The sequence below is a fragment of the Chiroxiphia lanceolata genome, chromosome 6 (assembly GCF_009829145.1).
Source record: "Chiroxiphia lanceolata isolate bChiLan1 chromosome 6, bChiLan1.pri, whole genome shotgun sequence".
NCBI lineage: Eukaryota > Metazoa > Chordata > Aves > Passeriformes > Pipridae > Chiroxiphia > Chiroxiphia lanceolata.
This window is the reverse complement of record NC_045642.1, coordinates 47,518,124-47,536,280: the sequence shown is the minus strand read 5'-3', so window position 1 is coordinate 47,536,280 and position 18,157 is coordinate 47,518,124. Positions and strand designations below refer to the sequence as shown.

The window sequence follows — 18,157 nt, the reverse complement described above, 5'->3', positions numbered from 1 at the left end:
GCTGAAGGCTACAGGGTCACACCAAGGGGACGAGAAGGCTTCATATACCACATCAGCAGTGAGAGGGGCCTTTTGAGCACCACAGTAGTTATTCATGGGTTCCAAAAGACACATGACTATGTTTTTCTTGAAATTAGGAATTACCATTTTCATCCCTGGTTCTGGAAACTTGAGAAGCTTTTTTTAACCTTTTTTTTTTTCTTTTTCTTCCTTTCTCTCTCTCTCTGTGTGTGTGTGTTCTTGCTTAATTACTTATGTAGGGACTGTGTCAGGAGAATAGCTTTGGCTATTTGGAAACTGTAAAGATTTAGCCAACATTTCACTTCATCCTTCAAAAAGCAACACAATTTTATTTTCAGGCATTTTGTTCATGAATGGCTTTCCCAAACAACTTTTATTTTGTCTTTAATAAAAATTTAGATGTAAACCCTCTGGCGGTCGTGTCATATAGAAAACTCATTTAGAGTGCGCAAGAGATCAAAATTTTATTCTTCACTTGAAAATGTGTTAGACACCCTAGAGAAACCGGGAAAGACTCCATCTAGGAGCTTAAAGTCTGTATCTCACATGTCGCAGTAGGTGAGAGATACCAAGAGACAATAAAGAAGGGAATTGCAGAGGGAAGAGAAGCATAGCCAGAATATTAGATTAGCTATCATAAATTAAAAATCAGTGTTGTGAATTCACAAATCTCTTTAAGAGTAATGTTTTGTCAGCTATGGAAAATTCAAGAAGATGGAGTAATGGGTTTATGTATTTAAAATCTCTAAAGTAATCAGTTTTCATTGAAATCAGGAAATACCTTAACACCAACCCTATAGATACTTTTTTATGTATTGTCATTAGCTCAGGTTAGTAGAGGGTTTTCCGCTTTGCTTGGAGAGGAAGCTTGCTTGCTTTGTTGCTGGGTGATTGCTAATTGTGATATTAACTGCCAGCAAGCTGCTGTCAAGGATTAGACTTCTATTTTCCTCTTTAACAAAACACGTGTTAGAGGTACAGCAGTATGTAAATGCTTCTGTATTGCTCAAAACGTATAGTGGCAGTGATAAATTCTTTAAAACAACTATGCTTATATACCCAGATGCAGAGAATTGGCCTCTCTTTGCAGTGCAGTAGTCTTGTTAGCCCCTGTCCAGTAGTGGTATTAAAGTTGGTTGTAGAAAAAGGAGCTGATAAAACAGGAAAAGGATCTGAGCTCTCTGGTGCAAACAGTGAAGAGCTGGCAAGTATTAGAGGCATCCTCGACCAGAATGAGCTGCTGTCTGTCTTGCATTCAGTCTGCAAGCTCGTGGCAGTGTGGTTTGGACCAAGTGACCTCCTCCTGTACAATCCAACAGGAGCTCTGCAGACCTCAGTTGTGCACCACAGAAGCCAAGAAGGCTCACTGCCATACTTGTGAATATTTCCCATGCCTTACACAGGGTGACTGCCATAACAAAGTACTATTCATCTTCCAGCATCAAGGAATGTGATATTCCCACAAAAATATGCTTTTTTAGAACACCATCCTAAATTTACTTTCTCAAGGAATGGTAAAAATTACCATCTTCCAGCTTAGCTGAATAACCATTTATATATCTTATAGTCTGAGTCCTGCTGGCATTGATAGCTGAATGTGCTTGCCAGGGCCATCATTCCCTGCTGCCACTAGATACAGGGTTTAATGGACTCCACCCAGATAAGGCACCTACAACTACTGTTATCTCAGCAACTTAAATATACGTATAATTGTAATTTAGTTGCTTCTCAGAAACTCTGGGAAGTGGGTTTCTGTGCCTTCAAGAAGCTTCATTGGTTACTCTTTGACAAAAAGATTTATTGCTTCTAGGTTTGGTGTCCTTGACATTTCCTTCAGTTCACTCTTTGTCAGAGGTGTAGGTGAAACTTGCAAAGAAGTGTTTTGCACTGTGGATGGTTTGTAAGGGAGTACTTCCAGCACAGGTACAGCAATGCCTTTTTTCCCTTCATGTTTCAGCGGCAGCTTCTGCTCCCAGGAATTTTTAATTATATGGATATCCTGATAGCTGGTGTCACCCCCAAGACAAAGGGTGGTGGTCACAGTGAATTGAATGCTCTCCCATCCACTTTTTCTGCATTACTGGGAGCTTACTGCACTTGTCACATCATTTTGCAAAATCCATGGGCTAAGCTGGATGTAGAGGAACTTCAGTCAGTCATCTTTTCTTGTGCCCATCATTTTTCCCACGAGTAAGGGCTGGAGAGGAGATCCTGTGTGTCACTGCTGCCTGTTTGTGGTCTAGCAGCTGTTTGCTTACTGCAGACTCCGCATTCGGTATTTTGTGTGCCACAGCTTGTTAGCTTACAGCTGACACTGTTCATCTTTCTACCCTTTACGGAACTGTCTTGCTCTGTACTCTAAACCTTTTTGGGAGCCAGGATGTGATTTGGCACCAGCTGTGCCCGAGCAGCTGATCCCACCTCCTCTTGACCATGGTGGGCTGAGGTGTGTGTGGAGCATCTTCCCTGCCTCTCCACTGAGCCATCCTTCCTCGAGCTAATAGCCCTCAGCTCCAGAGGCCTTAGAAATGTGCATTAAGGGATGGTGTTGGCTTGTTTGTTTGCTTTCCCCTCTTTCTGCATCATCCTGCTTTGCTGTCACTCTCTGGACATATTTGGTAACAGTCATTGGGCTGTATTTATTGCCTTGCTTCTGTGTTTTCATAATCCCTTAATTGTGGTGTGTAGTCCCACACAATTGAATTTGATTTGAATTTTTTGTTGTTTGGGTTTTTTAAATCTATTAATCAGGCCTCTCTGACAAAGAGGCCTGTGAGAGCTTTTGGCATAGTTGTGAAATACTGCAACTGTGAGAGAGAATTCATACCCTGGCTTTTTTTAGTGCTTGGCTTTAAGACTGCAGTCTCCTTTCTCTAATGTGAATTCCAGAAGACAAAGGATTTATGTTTCCTTTTTTATGTCTCCTGAAGCCTGTGCACATTTTAAAGATTTCTATAAAGGTGTGGCATTTGTTTTAGTAGAAATAATTAATTAGGGGGCTCACAAACATTATTGCTTCTGTATGCCCTGAGAGCTCCTGGTTGGACTGGCTAGCTGCCATGACCCCTCGCTGGCTGGCTAGCCAGCCTTCACGTCAGCCTGGTTTCCAGCACAAACAGCGTCCGAATCAACACATTCTCCTACAATGTTTTAGATTTTAGTAAAGCAAAATTTTCCTATGGAAAAACCTTTGCTCAGAAAAATCCCTCCTAGCCCTTGGTCAAGAAGCTTCCCATACCCAGGGCCCTGTGGCACAATGAAGTTTCCTACTGTTTGTGTCATCAGAGGAAAAACAGTTCATTGCTTGCCTTGGGAGGAAGTCAAGTCCCACTTGCCATGAAAAATCACTCGCTATCCATGGGAAAGGTGGGCACTGATCAGAGGTGGCTCCTTGTTCCTCAGGGGTTAAACGTGGTCCTTCATCAGTTCTCTGAGCTACAGGTTTTCAGCAGGCTGTGAATACTTCATTTGCTCCCTGTAGTGCTGCGCAGATGCCACAGTGCCACTGACTGTGCTTTAGAGAGAGGCGGATCGTGCTCTGGATGAATGTGAACTTGTACCCCCAGATCCTGTTTTATGCATTTGCTACAAGTACTGTTGCAGCCTGGATATCCCTTTGGCTGAGGGTATGCTCGAAACAATAGTATTTTCTGCAAATCAAACCAATGTTCCTTGACAGGTAACTGCTGGTGTTTTACATGTCTAATTCATAAACTGTATGAATTGTTCTTTCAAGATGTTTATTTGAAATCTCAGCTCTTTGTTGATCCAGGTCCATCTTCAACCCACTCCCACAAGTGCCCTGTGCTAATCTGCTTCTGGGAGTTAAGGCAGTCCAAACCTGTGCATAACAAAAATGTATTAGGCCTCAAGTTTCTTCGCTCTGAGATAAGAGTTTGAACTGGTTGCTGCTTTTCTTCTTGTAGCCGGGTAGGGATTTACTAGGAATAAAATATTAGTCAGTGTGTTTAGTTGGTAAATTTGGGGAAAAACCTGGCCAACAATAGTGCTAATTGCAAAAATACTAATCTTACAGCATGCATTGATTACGAAATAAGATTGTAAACCCACATTTTGCATTTTTATTTTGTCTAAATGCAGAATATGCTGTTACTTCTGTAGGAGAACTAACCACTCTTGCAGCTTACAGGCTACACTGAAGAAACCATTTGTTTGAAAAAAATTCCTAGGATGGACCAAATTTTTTTTGTTATCAATGGTCTTTAGAAGAATGAACTTACTCAAATGGTTTCTTAATCTGGAACAGGGAGGAAGCAGGTTTTGAACACTTTAAAGTGAGAGATAGTTCAACTCTGTCATTTATCAACTTGAAATATGTTTTAATAATTAATACCCTCTGAGACTTCACATGCCAAAGTTTGGGAACAGGCAGAGAAGTTATCCAGCACAGATCAGGCATAGCTAAACTTCAGCAAAGCCCTGCAAACACAGAAGTTGGTTGTTTTGAAAGGCTTGACAGTTGCTGCAGAACATTATTTACATGCTTGAATTCTTCAGCTTCCTTCCCTGGGAAGGCATAGTTAATTTTCTTAGTTCATGTGGGTTTGTGCTGAATCAGATGGAGATTTTTATGAGAGCCTTGGGCCTTTTTTCAAGTTGGAAAATAAGATAAATCACTATGGCTTTGTTTCTCTAGTGGAGACATTTTGTCTATTCAAATATATACGCTTTTTCCCTCTCCTTTCTTTAGCCCCCTTCCACCCATTTACAGGCCTATGACAGCCTGGGAGTGAATTTTTTCTATGGCTTCATTTCAGAATTTTTTTTTCTTGGGCTTTTGAAAGGCCTGTAGTTGCCATACTGTGATTTCTGAGTGGCAAATCTATACAATATCAAGACTGTGCTATTGCTTTCCATTTGTAGCTTGATGTAGCTTAATCTGTTTCAGAGATTATCCAGGACTCTGATGCACTATAAGACTGTGAATCTTACAGGAGTGTGAATGCCCTCAACAGCTCTTGACCTTCATAGGAGTTGAGGAGCTACACTGAAGAGCTGGCACTTACTATAAGGAATGCAAACAACTGGTTGCTTTAAGCCCTATAAAGTGGGTGTGTGTATTCAGAGCGTGTGCCCCACACACTCCAGCACTTAGAATGTAGACTGACTGACTTCTTTTCGGTCCTTTTGCTCTCTCTACCTCTCTCTCTCAACTCCCTTCTTCGTTCAGGAGTATTGAAGGCTTTTATTACTCATGTAATTGCTTTGGATCTATTTACAGTCCTTATTTTAATACGGTGAATTTTTTGCATATTAGCACAAGAGCATCTGTAGAATAATTGTGAAAGCAGTGTGTTTTTTACATATGGTATTTTATCAGAACCTCACTAATTGTTGTCAGCGTAATAGACAACACCTGTTTTACATTTCATTACATTTTGTGTAGCACTGGTCAGCACAAGAGGAGACAAAAGTAATTTTGAACAGAAATGGAGTGTTGGGCTTGGTTCACACTTTGCATCCTAAGAGGAAGGTGGATTACCTTAAAAAGGCAGAGTGCCTTACAGCAGTCCTACTGAAGGATATTTAGTCCCTTACTTTTAAATTGTGCTTGAATTTGAGTGAAGGGCAACTATTTATATATTGATATCATAGTTTCATGTTGCTAATTTTAATAAAAGCTTAGTATATTAGAACACCTATGATTGTCGTCAAGCTGTAGAGGATTTTGAAACCTATTTCCTGACTACAGGAAAGGCTCCCTGGCAGCCTCTCTGTTCCACCTGCCTTGACAAGGCTGCAACAAGTCTTCTATATGTTTTTAGTTATTTCCTCCAGGGACAATGGCTTTGAAATAGTTGCTGCACCTGAGCCCTCAGATCCCATCCGTGAACTCCTCTTGCAGGTAGTGCCTCTTGCTGAGGCCCGCGCACACGGCGGGAGCAGTGGTGGCACTCCTGCCCTGGGCAGCACTCCCTGCGGATGGCCGTGGGGAGGGTGAGCTGTGCCGCAGTGACAGCGGTCAGTGGCACTGTTAGGAAAAGGGCAGGGTTACCTTCTATGTCTGGGATGTTCAGTCCTTCCACTGAGAGACGTGGCTGTGGGTGGCTGCTGAAGGGAGGCTTCCTCACAGCTTCCTCTCTTTCTCCAGCTCGCTGGCACCACAGGTTGTTGGAGTGGATGCTCCACAGTCTATTATTGCCCGCAGCACCGTGGGGCTGCTCCAAGGCAACAAAGAAAACAAGGTTTAGATGATCATGCCAATGTTCCCTCCTCTTCCCTGTGCCATGCTTGAAATGCTGTTGTCTTCAGCTGCACTTGTCACAGGACAGGTCTCTTGGAGTCCATCGCCTTCGGGCAGCCGCTGCATGAGCAGGAGGCGAAGCATACGAGGGACCTGGAGGTGTCCGAGTTCAGAGCAGGGCTCCAGCTCAGGCAGGTGCCTGAGGGCCTCCCGTGGCCACCACCCTGCCAGGGGCTCACAAGAGCCACCATGGTCACCGAGCACATGGTGAAGGCCAAGTTCTGTCCGTGCTGGTGCTGGCAGAGAGCGTGTTGAGCCGTGTGTTTGCTGGTGCCGTGAGGGGACCTCTGCATGTATGGGCGTTCCATGGGCAAAAGGCTCCGCCGGATTACGGGAACTACCTGGTGTCTGGGCAAGGCTGTCCCAGGCAGATACACTGGGGCAGTGTGTTGTCACGGCTGAGTGAAAGCCATAAAGCATCTGGGGTTTTAGCAGATGGCTTTGTGAAAGGGCATGTATTTTGCTGTACTGAGAATTCAGTAAATATTTTTGACGTTGATTTGGTTTTTTTTATTATTTATTCCAAATTGCTTTTTTCTTTCCTCCTCCAAGAGAGTGTGGGTGTGCGCTTTGCTGAAGAGGTTTTTCCTTGTGAAGAAAATGTGAATCTTGAATCAAATTAATCTATTTTTAACATGAGATTTTAGATGCTTGCTTGAAGGCAAAAGTGCCATGATGTTACATTACCTTTAAAAACAAAATAGAATTCATGCAAATAGTAGCTTATAATTGTTTAATGCAAATGTAATTTTCTTTACACTTATTTCTTATTCCCTTTAGCACATCAGGTCCACCCATTTGGCCAGGAAGCACCTTTTTCAAGAGAAATGGAGCCCTTCTACAAGGTAGGTGGTAGATTCTGCATCTTGGATTAACTATTCTACTTAAGAAATGCCTTTTTCAAATTGCACAGCTTTTTTAATATTTCACCTGGCAAGAAATAACCAAATGTTTTTTTGTTTCCTTTACCCTGTCTCCTTAATTGCGCATCTGGTGCCTTGAAAATGACGATTTACCACGTACAGTGAGTGTAGTCTGTGAAAGTTGCTGCTTTTTTTCTTTCCTCAGATCATTAAATTGCTTGCTCTTATATATGGTGAAAGGTGGCTTTTTGGTTTTTTCCCTTTGTGTGGATAAAGAGTGACCAGAAGGAAATGTTCCAGGAACACTGCTTTAGCTCTGTGGATGAAGCAAGGTTGTTCTTTGAGAGACATGCTTTCTTTACTCCTTAATTGTGCTGATAGCAAAATGTACCGGAAGGTAGGTAGCAATGCTGTAGTGGGGAAAACAGGGACAGAGTAATTGTCTCAAGAAACCTACCATGTTTAATAGTGCTTATATTCATAGAACAATGTTAAATATCTTATTTCCATTGGGTGGACAATATAAACAGAAGCTATATGACTGTAGTTTTGATAGGACAAAATTTTCAGTCTGTCTCACCAGACTTCTTAAAACCATTACCCACTGCTATGTGTGTTTATATTTCTACCATTGAGTACATAGAATTACCATCACTCTTAATGGAGGTGTCTTGGGAACACAGAAACCTGTGTCCCCAGACTGCAGCTGTTTGTCTGTGGTGCAGATGGTCTTTGCAAGTATTTATCCATGAAGTGTCTCAGTTTTGTGTTCATTTTCATGATGCCAAAACTTTTCTGACCTTCTTACTGGCAGAAGATTCTGTATAATGTTCTTGGGAACATTTGTCCAAATCACCTAGCACGGAGCTTTACTCAGGACAAGGCACACAAGCAAATAATTGATTGCTCACCTTCCACACACTAAAGTAATCCAGCATCTGAAGTTTACCTGAGAATAGTTTTCAACTGATTTCCTTACACATATCTAAGAGTTTGCATAATTCTATATATTATCTATGCTGAGATTTGTTCAAACAAATTCTAAATACATTAAAGCATTCGGATAATTTCTTAACCTTAGAGATGGTATAAATTGTAGAGTTTGACAGCTTTTGGCTTTAGTCTTGATCAGATAGATCTGCTACCTTCGCAGTCCTTCCTAATGAAAATAATTTTTTTTTTTTTTTTTTTTTTTTTTAAAGAGAAAGAACTATTGTGAAATACCTTGATTTGTTTTCAGTTTTTCAACAATTCTGGTTGTAAATGGGTATCTGCACACACACAGTTTTGGTAATTTGAGTTCATAAAGTGTGAACTGCTGTGTTAACTCTGTATGGCACAAATGTTTTACCTTTTCTTAAGACGCAAGATAACAGGAATTAATAACAGCTGTTTTTGTAGTCCTTCCTATCTCAGTTGTTGCTTGAAGCCTTCTCCCAGTAAAGAAGAATACACTGTTCTCTATCCTCTTCTCCTCTGCACGCTTCTGCCTTCCAAATTGTGGGGAAAAAACTAAAAGCCCAAAACTTTTCAACATATTAAAGAAATAGAAGAAAAGAGAGAGATGATTGCCTTTTCAAGCAACTAGCAAAGCCTAACAGGCCTTTAACTGAGTTGGCATTCTGCATTGCCATTTCATGTGGAAAACGCAGCCAATTTGGACTGTGATGTGCATGACACAACTGAGGTTGGAAGGATGAGAGTATGAAGAAAAGCCTCATTAAAGTAATTTTTTAACACTTCCTGGTTATAATTTTTAAACAAGAAGATAAATCAACCAAGCATTCCCTTCTTTCTTTTTGTCTTCCTTTCTGTCTTTCCATTTTTCCCTACAGTGAGTTGTTTCATGTATAAGCTTCAGCGGGTTGCATGGAAATAGTGCATCCACCTCTTTGCTGCTTCCGACCATCTTTTTCCAGAAGGCATGTGTAGAGGAGTGGTAGCAGTGCAAAGATGTGTAAGAGGAAGTGCAGATGTTTGTCGGTACCTATGTTACGTGACCATCTTAAGTGTCTTTTTCTAGTATTTATATCCAGTTAAATGCAGACAGGAGAATGAAAAATTGACTCAATTATTGGTTTCAAGTTATGGTATTGTCTTTTGATTGGCAAAAGTTTAGGTAAGAAAGGGATTTAAAACTATTTTTACTTGATAAATGTTTTGCTACATTTGAAAAGAATGTTCAGTGTGTGTTATAGACAATAATATAGAATAATTCTGTAATTTTAGTAAATGTGATATTCATGTGCGCTTGTCACACCTCATTTCCTCTTAGTTGTTAAGAAAATGCTCTTTTTCTGGTCTGGGGAATGAAGAGAAAATAATTCCACAATGTAACTAGTGCTTTTTTTAGCCAAGAAAGACTTCTAGATGTTCCTGGTTTCTATTCATTTTACATCAGAACTATTTGGCAAAGCAATCTTAACCATTGTAAAGAGTTTAACATATCTCTCCTGAGAAAGTGACTGAGAAACCAGTTATCTGTGTACCTCAAAGTATCAAAGGAAGAGAAAAGGAAGCTAAAATTCATTTTACCTATTCTGTGTCCATAATGTTTTTTACATGAGTAGGATTAATTCTCTGTTCCATTTGGGCTGTCTTTGTATTTTTTGAAGAATATTGAACAAAGTATATATATATGCCGTTCTCTTTTTGCCTGTGGTTTTGGTTTTGTTAGATAAAAGATGGCTGCCTCAGTTTCTTTTGTGAGGATCCATGATACTGTTGCTCTTAGCATTAACTCTCTAATCAGTTACTCTGTGTTAAGTTCCCTGCTCAGATGCCTTTTGAAGTCTTGAACTCCTTCTGCTAGGTGAGGCTTGTTCCCTGTATCTTTATACTCTCTGATCTTTTCATGAAGTCCCATGCAGAGCTTAATTTAGGTAGGACCTTCAGTCTTAGCAGACACTGATGTCTTCTCTCAAAACTTGTCTATGCATCCATGGAAATTGCTGTGTTCTAGCCTTCAGGATTCCCAGATAAAACAGGTTTTTGCTCTTGGTGCTTTCCTTTTTCTCTTTTGTTTGGTTGGGGGGGGGGACTTGTAGCTTGTTATACATATTGTGTGTTTGTTTAAAATCATGGCTTCATTTTTTTAAACCTGGTGTATGGAGAGCCTTTGTTCCTGCTGTTTTTTCTGTTCTTATCTATCATAACACATCCATTCATATTTAATAAAATGTATCGCAGGAAAAAGTCCTTATGGTGGAAAAGATTTAGACATCTTCTGAACTCTTCAGGAACTTACACTGGGTGATATAGGTGGGGACATAGTCACATTGACTTCAAGACCGTAAAGCTAATGTGTCATGTTCAGAAAAGGGCAGTTTTGTTGCCTGTGCTCTGATCTTGGGTGTTAAGCTCATGTTATAGACTTGAGGATGCAGTTGCTCACAGATCAGTGGTAATAATAAAACCGGTTTGCTCTCAATATATCTAACATTCTTCTTGAATAAACTGAAAAAAAAATCTTCAAATTAACTTTTAGCAGCAGTTATGTAAATTCCAGTGGCTGAGTACAGGCTTACACCTGTAAGATGTAACTGGACTGTGGAGGTGCTTGGTTTCATTTCTTAAAGATACAACTTCCATTTTGAGAGGCAGAAAACCAACAAAGTTATTACCACTCTCTTTTTATCTTGTTTGCCTTCATACTTTAATAAACTAAGTGCAGCATATTATGATGTCTTTTCTTATCAAATTTGGTCTGTCTTGAGTTGCAAGAAGGTGTTTGTGGGTGTAATTACATACATAGAAGGTGTTTGTGGATGTAATTACAGTTGGCACAGAAGCAGTGTGCTGTGCAGTGAAAACAGTGATCTGCATCTGCTGTTGCTGCTACAGTGAGGATTTGAACAAGAGCACAAGAGCTGTGTGAGTTGTCCCAGAAGATGCAAGAGCCCCATGACTGGGCAGTGGCTGACAGAAAGCAATGCCACCTCCCTGGTTTATGGCAAACATGCGTCTGCCAGGCTTAACAGTTCTTGGATAAGATTCCTGACTTTCTAGTTGAAGCCTGGCAGCACCAAGCCCTTGTGATACCACAGTTAGCGCTTCTTCATTGTCCAGGGAAGGAAAATTAACCTGGGTCATCTAGACTCTGTTGCTGTTGGAGGCAAAAATGGAGATGGGCTTGATCATTGTGACTAAATGGTCCATCTTCCTGCTGTTCCTGACCTGCTGGATGTACGGCCATGATCCTTTCCATGCTGTCTGCTTTCTTGTGTGAGCAAGGTCCTCCGCTTCCTCTTCTGACAAGCAGTACAATTTAAATCTGCTGCCTGTGGATGTTGCATCAAAGATATGTACTTTTTACAGGGATCCTGCAGAACTGGGCTTACTCCTGTGAACTGGATTGCAGCTGTCAGTGAACTGAATTCAGACTGCATGGCTTTCCTTTGAAGCCATGATTCTCTTTGAATGAGGATGGAAAGAAAGATTGGAAAAATACTTTCCCCCCAGAACATAGAAGGAGAGGAGTGAGGATTTGCATGTGGCCTCTGGTCCCTCTTGGCTGAGGAGGCTTGAGAAAGGAGAGACTGCCCTCCTCAGACCTCACAGGGCTGCTTTGTTCTCTCTCTGCTATCAGCTGCAAAACATAAGCATCCTCATGCTCTAGAACAGAGCAAGGGATAGGATGCTTACATAGGGATGACTTGTCCTCTTCTCATCTGGGAAAGCACTAAGATATGAGAGAAGACATTTTCTGTGACTGATGCTTCCAGCAGCCCATGTGTGATCTGCCTTGGTCCATTTGCCATGGCTGTAGCTGGCACAACCTGTGAGAAGTTCTGACAGGAAAGAATTGGAAGACACCGTCAGTTATCACTAAAATCAGTGTGAGACAGTGATTCACAGTTTGTTGCAGAGTAGAAATGGAAACTCTATGCGCTGCTGCTTAATCAACCCTCAATCCAGGGTGGTGGCTTTCACCTTTTAGTGTGCTAATATCTGATACCTGACCATAAGGTGAGACTTTGGCACGTGGAAAGTGCCAAAGAATACAGGTCACTTCATTCTTGGTTGATTATGTTGATTTATTGGAGCAAGAAAATTGCATCCCCGGTAAGAAAGTTTATTTTGTATGAAATGTGGACAGACCAGGCATGAGATGTCCTGCATAAAAAGATGAGGAACCAGCTCGTTTTTAACACATGTGCATATTTGTACAGAGATCTTCTTCTTATCTTGAGAATAATAAACTTGAAAATCCTTGAAATGACCAAACAGGCCATTTAATCTCTTACCTATTGAGTAGTTTGTAAGAAATGAGAGAGCAGATTTGGGACTTTCAGCTATTAATAGAAGCACTTGCTGAGATGGAAATAAACCAGCAGGGAGGAGGCAGAACAGGGGCAATTGTTGCTGGTTTCCCTTGAGATGGCTAAATTAGAAACATTCACTCATAAATGAAGACATCCACCTGCGTTTTTATGTTAATAGTGACATTGTGATAAAAATGTAACAACAGCAGGGACCAGCTTCTTTGGACAAGTATTGCCCACACCAACTACTCAGTCTTTTCTCTGGAGAAGTTTGGGAGGAGTTGTTCCCGCTACCTTCAAGAGGCAAGTTGACAACAAATTCTCTAAGAAGATACCTGTGTGCATGCAGCCACATGCATTTTCTCTGTAATAATGTGAACATTTGGAATGTGTTTGTCAATACCTACCAACAAATACCCAGGGGCCCCTGCAGGCACAATGGGCTTCTTTCTCCTGGTGTCAGTTCAGCTTATCTGCTCTTTCCACTGCACAAGCAGAATGGTCCAAGTCCTGGGCATGCAGGGAGAGGTACAGCCCATCCTGGAGCACAAGGTATCTGTTCCTGCTGGTGCTAATGGGGTTGAGAAGGAGGAGCAAGGGAGAGCGGAAAGACAGGAGGCTTCAGCAGGTCTCACGTGCATTTAACTTTCAGAATTGCATGTCACACCTCAAAAGAAAACCAGCCCTGGAGAGAAATGCTCTGTTTTCTTCTACTGCCTAGTGGTGCAAGGAAAAAGAACATGGCAAGGTAGTATATATATTACAGATAATTTAATATTATATAGTACTTAAATATCATGAGGACCATAAGAAAAAGGCCAAAAGCAATGCAAGACAGTCCAGCCTTAGGACTGGTAGACTTAGGTGCCGTGATCTGTAACACAATCTTGGGCAAGACTCTTATGGCCAAATACAGCTAAACAATAATTTCTTAATGTGTATTAGGGTATCTCATGTTCCCAAGAATCTAAATATGTTTTTTGTTCTGGGGTTATAATTCCTTGCGTTTATGCTCTGTGAGATGAGGATAATAATAGTGCTTTTCACTGCCCAGAGCTACCCGTTTACAGAATATTGGCTCTGCATCATATTCTGATCCTCCACTAATGGAAGAACCTTAAACGGGGTTGTAAAAAGCAGAGCTGTTCATTAGCTTTTGTAGGGAAATGTGTTTTGGGTTTTGGTTTGGGGTTTTTTTCCCTATTGAACTCCTTATTCTGAGAGATACACTTGGAAAATTACTGTTTTGGGTAGAAATCTGGGGGTTTGAGTGTCTAGTTCCAGTGTCGTTACTTTCATCAGTGGAGTACAAAACCTTTTGAATTCACCTTGTCTTCTTTTCAACTTTTGATACTCTGGGCTCCCTGTCTTTGAAATGATGGCGACAGTCATGCTCTGTTTGCTGATGACTTGGTTTTGGTCAACTTATTGAATTAACAGCAAAGCTGCTATCTCTCCTTGTTAAAATAAATCACTTTTCATTCACATGACATAATTTTTTAAAATCAGCTTTTTTCCCCTCTTCTTTTGTTGTTGTTGTTGTGTTGGGATTTTGTTTGTTTGTTTTTTCTGGGTTTGCTTTTTTTTTTTTTATTTCCCCCCACATGAAGGGTACCTGACAATCTTTGCAGGAGTTTCTTTTCAGGAAGATGATTCACGTGGTGCTTCTGTAGAGACTGAATATTTGAATAATTTATTTATTATTAGCATTCAGTGTGTTTGCAGTGGTATTATTGAAGAAGTAAAATTAAGTCAGAGGGGTTGTGCAGTGTGTCCCTAAGGGAGTAATTTGAACAGCAGAGCTCTCCTTTGTTTGGGAAAGTAGGTAAAATCCTAGTGGGGCTGCTGGGGCCTGGAGGGTGCTGGTAAGGACTTGTGTTTGTGAGAGGATTTTGTAATGGCCTTAACACTGCAGTCAATAAAAAATCCCAGTGAGAGACTGAATTTTGCAGTGATTCATGCAGAAATGGTCACTTTGGGGTGACATTTTTAGCTCTACATTCTGTACAGGACATATAGAGAACGTTGTATGGATTAGCTGTGCAATGTGTATGTAGTCTTTTTATTCATCTTCTTCTAGTTGAGTGTGTAAGACAATGGCAAAAGCTGTAATTTGTTAAGTGCCTGAAGTGCCTGTTAACATTGATATTAGATCCATTAGTAAGGAAATGTGACTGCTGGCTGTTTATATTCCTTGTGACCAAAATGTCTGAGCTACCTTTGGCCTCTGAAGTTGAGAAGGAAGAAAACTGAACTGCGACAGACAGGTCTGGGTAATGGTAGATTCTGTCGCAGAGTACACCAAGATAAGTTAAATTCCTAACATGTTTAAACTCAGTAACATATGTTTTAGATCTGCATAGGTGTCTTTGCTGTCTTTACAGATAACTGCTTATTTTGTAACAGTCCTGCATAATGACTTCTGAAATCATTACTTCTGAGTGACTGAAGATGAAGATTACTAACTCTGTTTACTTTCCTTGACAACTGGAGAGTGTGAATGAGTGCTGCAAGTCAAGTCTTACCACAGTGCTAACCTTGGGCAGAGGTTCTGGGCACAGGTGTTTGTGTACCCACCTGTTTTACCTTCAGAATCAACTGCTGTGTGAGCAGTGGCAGTAAAACAGCACTTTGCAGCACACACCAGAGAGAGGGGTTACTCCTGCAGGTGATGTGGCTGTGACTTTGCAATTTGAACACTGGAATCTATTTCCTTTAAGTTAGGAGAAGTATTTTCTGTAACTGGCCCTTCTGTAGGCATCAGCACAGCTGCTTTTGTCCAGAGACACATCCCACATATCCCACCTACAAACATCCATGTGGGACTTACAAATGGGGCTCTTGGGTTTCAGTTGGATGAAGGAAGATGGAGACAACACAGAGCAAGAGAAATGACAAGTTCCTGTTCAGTGACTTTCTCCTTTACTAGGACTGCCCTACATCTTCCAATGTTTTCCTTTCTTTTCCAGGAGCTGTGGTCTGCTCAGAGAGGGTTCTTTTCGTGGTTATTTGTGTCCAGGGTTGCTGGATGCCTGGCGGCACAGTGAGATCATCTCCTAAGGGACTGTCATGTAGTTGGGAAGTACTGGATGTTATCACTGCAGATACAGAGACAAGTCTGGCAGCAGTTGGTAACAAACTTTTTTTGTAAGTGGAATTTGGGGCCAGGCCACTTTTGGCTAGGCTGAGGCTTAGTGTAGGAAATTTCAGTGGCTTGCGACAGGGACATAGCATACCACCAGTTAGATCACATTTTACAAGAGCAGAAGTCACAGTTAGAAATCAGTGGTAAAATTTGTATAGTAACTTGGAAAATGGTAGAGTATGAAAAGATTTATTTTCTGTAACTGTGAAATTATTGTGATTATTGCCATCAAAATCTCTGGGCTGATGAGCTGGAGCATATGCTTCGTGCTGAGAGCCTGTGAATGTTTGGCATTACTAAAATGTGAAGGTGGCTGGTATTAGAAGCAATCTTGGCTTTCATGAGTCTAGAATCTGTTTGAGAGCACAGCTACAAGAGAGGCGTAAGCCTGTGCTTTACATGGAGATTGCTAAAATAAGAATAATATTGCAGTTGTGTTGCTATGAGCAGTTTTGGTGATGTGCAGATTGCTATGAGCAAGGGAAAGCTGTTGTCAAGTTGGGCTGTTCCTTGACTACATGTCAGGTTTCTTGTGCCAGACCTATATTGAGAGAATTAAAACAGAAGGTTTGGGAATTTTTGAGACACTCTCTTCCTATGACCTGCTTGTGTAATGGGCAGTTACATGTTTTTGGATCCCTGACAAAGCCAAAGCTTCATAACTAGTAAACAGAAGAAAATTATGGGAAAAACAGTGATGATGATCAAGTCCAAGCAATGTTTGTGTCTTGTGGGTTTTTTTGTATGTTGTTTGCGTTAATGTTGTTCATGGTTAACATTGGCAGTAATTTTCCCTCTTTAACATGCTAAGAATTTCTTCCTGCTGGTCAGAGCAGATCTCTGTGCTGCTGGTTAAAGATTGGTAAGTTCTTGATTATTTAAAAGGCATTTCTTAAACATCTAGAAAAAAATGGCAAATTAGTTGCAGTCGAATATTACTAGGAGAGCTTAATTTTATTTGAACTGTTGAGAAAAGTAGACGCTATCTTGAATTGAAAGCATGGTCAGTGGCTTGCACGTTTCACTGCTGTGTTATTTAAGCTAAATGTGAAAAAATCCATTAATTTCAGATATTGGAATAAATCTTGCCGCTAGAAATTCTTCAGTTGTACACTTGAGAGTATGCAGAGCTATCAGATGGCCAAGTTTGTTCTTACAACTGTGAATTCATAATTTGGTTTTCTGAAATTTATAACAGACTAGAAAATGAATTGGGACTGTGAGAGGGAAGGAGGCAGGATTTTATTTTCTTTTTCAGTACAGTGTGTTCAGAAATCCCAGAACCAAAGCTGGGGCATCTTTTGGGGTAAGTAGTGCTTTACACTACTGGTTTCAAACTATTTGAAGTACACCTGCCAAGACAGTAGACTGTGAACTACTCTATACAACGCTTCTTCCTCGCGTCCCTCACCCTTTGTAAAAGAAAGATTAGGTTGCACCTGAATCTTGAAAGATGAATTTTTACAAAACAGTCCTCTCTAATCAGCAGAGTGGAATAAACTCATTTCTTACAAAGGTAAGAGTCTGTAAGACTTTTCAACTAGTAAAAATATTTATCCTCTCTTTGATGTGTTTAATACTGATCCTAAATTAGCAAAGAAAACATGACTTTTCTTTGTAAATTATTTTAGGACAACTTCTGTCAATTTGAAAATAGGATTATAGGATCCTTGGCTTCATCTTACATGTAATTTCTCTTAGTTTCCTTTCTCTTTATAGGTCAGAGTGTTACAGTGCTTGCAATTGCATACAATAAAGGTAATAAATTCTTTTTCTCTCTGACAGTATTTATTTCTGTGCCTAACCCATAATTCTGCTGTCTAGTACGCAAGAAGAATAAGGTGAAATTGAAATTAAAGTTGTTTATACAGCGATGGAAAATTCCAGTCCTGATTTTTATATACACGCATATTTTGAATCAAGGTACTTGATTCGAGATACTTGAACACTTCCTGCATATCTTTCTTTTTCATATTTCTGCAGTACATCCTTGCTTTGCATCATTTAAACACAGTTTATTTATTTCGTGTGAATACGTACGTTGGTTTTCATCATAAGAAAATAGGAACTACTGCTTTGTGATCCACAAGTTGAGTTTCAGCACTCAGTTTCTGTGATTAATATATTAAGTAATTTGTTTCTCCTGAGAAATAAGAACAATACGTGATTTCTCCTGGAGGTGAAAAAATAAAACAGCTAAGGCCACACCCACTTGATCAACTGTGTGTGTACAAATATTTCTGTGCATGTGTGTATATTTAAATAAATGCATTTAAATATAAATATATATGGTTATCTAATATATTGAACATGTACAAAGAAATACACGGTTATGTAGAAAAATTTCCCTTTTTGTGCTAAAAATTCGGTGCATCTGCCCCATTCTCATTGTCACAAATGAGCAGTTTGGCCGCTTAAAGAAACACTCTCAAAGGTATTGGCAAAAGCAGGGTTTAATATGAATTTGTGAAAATGAGACTTTACAGAGTTCACTCGATACAGTGAACATTATTACACAGGTTAAAACATACCAAGGAGGCTCAGGTTAGAAGGAACTTGGAATGATTTACATGGAAGCCAAAAATGCAAAAGGGGCTAA

General features: G+C 40.3%; 1 protein-coding gene across 6 annotated transcripts in view; it reads left to right on the top strand.

Moving 5' to 3' along the window:
• The window catches only part of FOXN3 (forkhead box N3), a 135,725-nt gene that overhangs the window by 52,737 nt on the left and 64,831 nt on the right, over nt 1-18,157 (top strand). For all 6 annotated transcript variants that reach the window (XM_032689971.1, XM_032689969.1, XM_032689973.1 and 3 more), the window contains exon 4: nt 7,067-7,131. In XM_032689971.1, the coding sequence (XP_032545862.1) occupies nt 7,067-7,131 (65 nt within the window). The remainder of the gene's footprint in view (nt 1-7,066; nt 7,132-18,157) is intronic.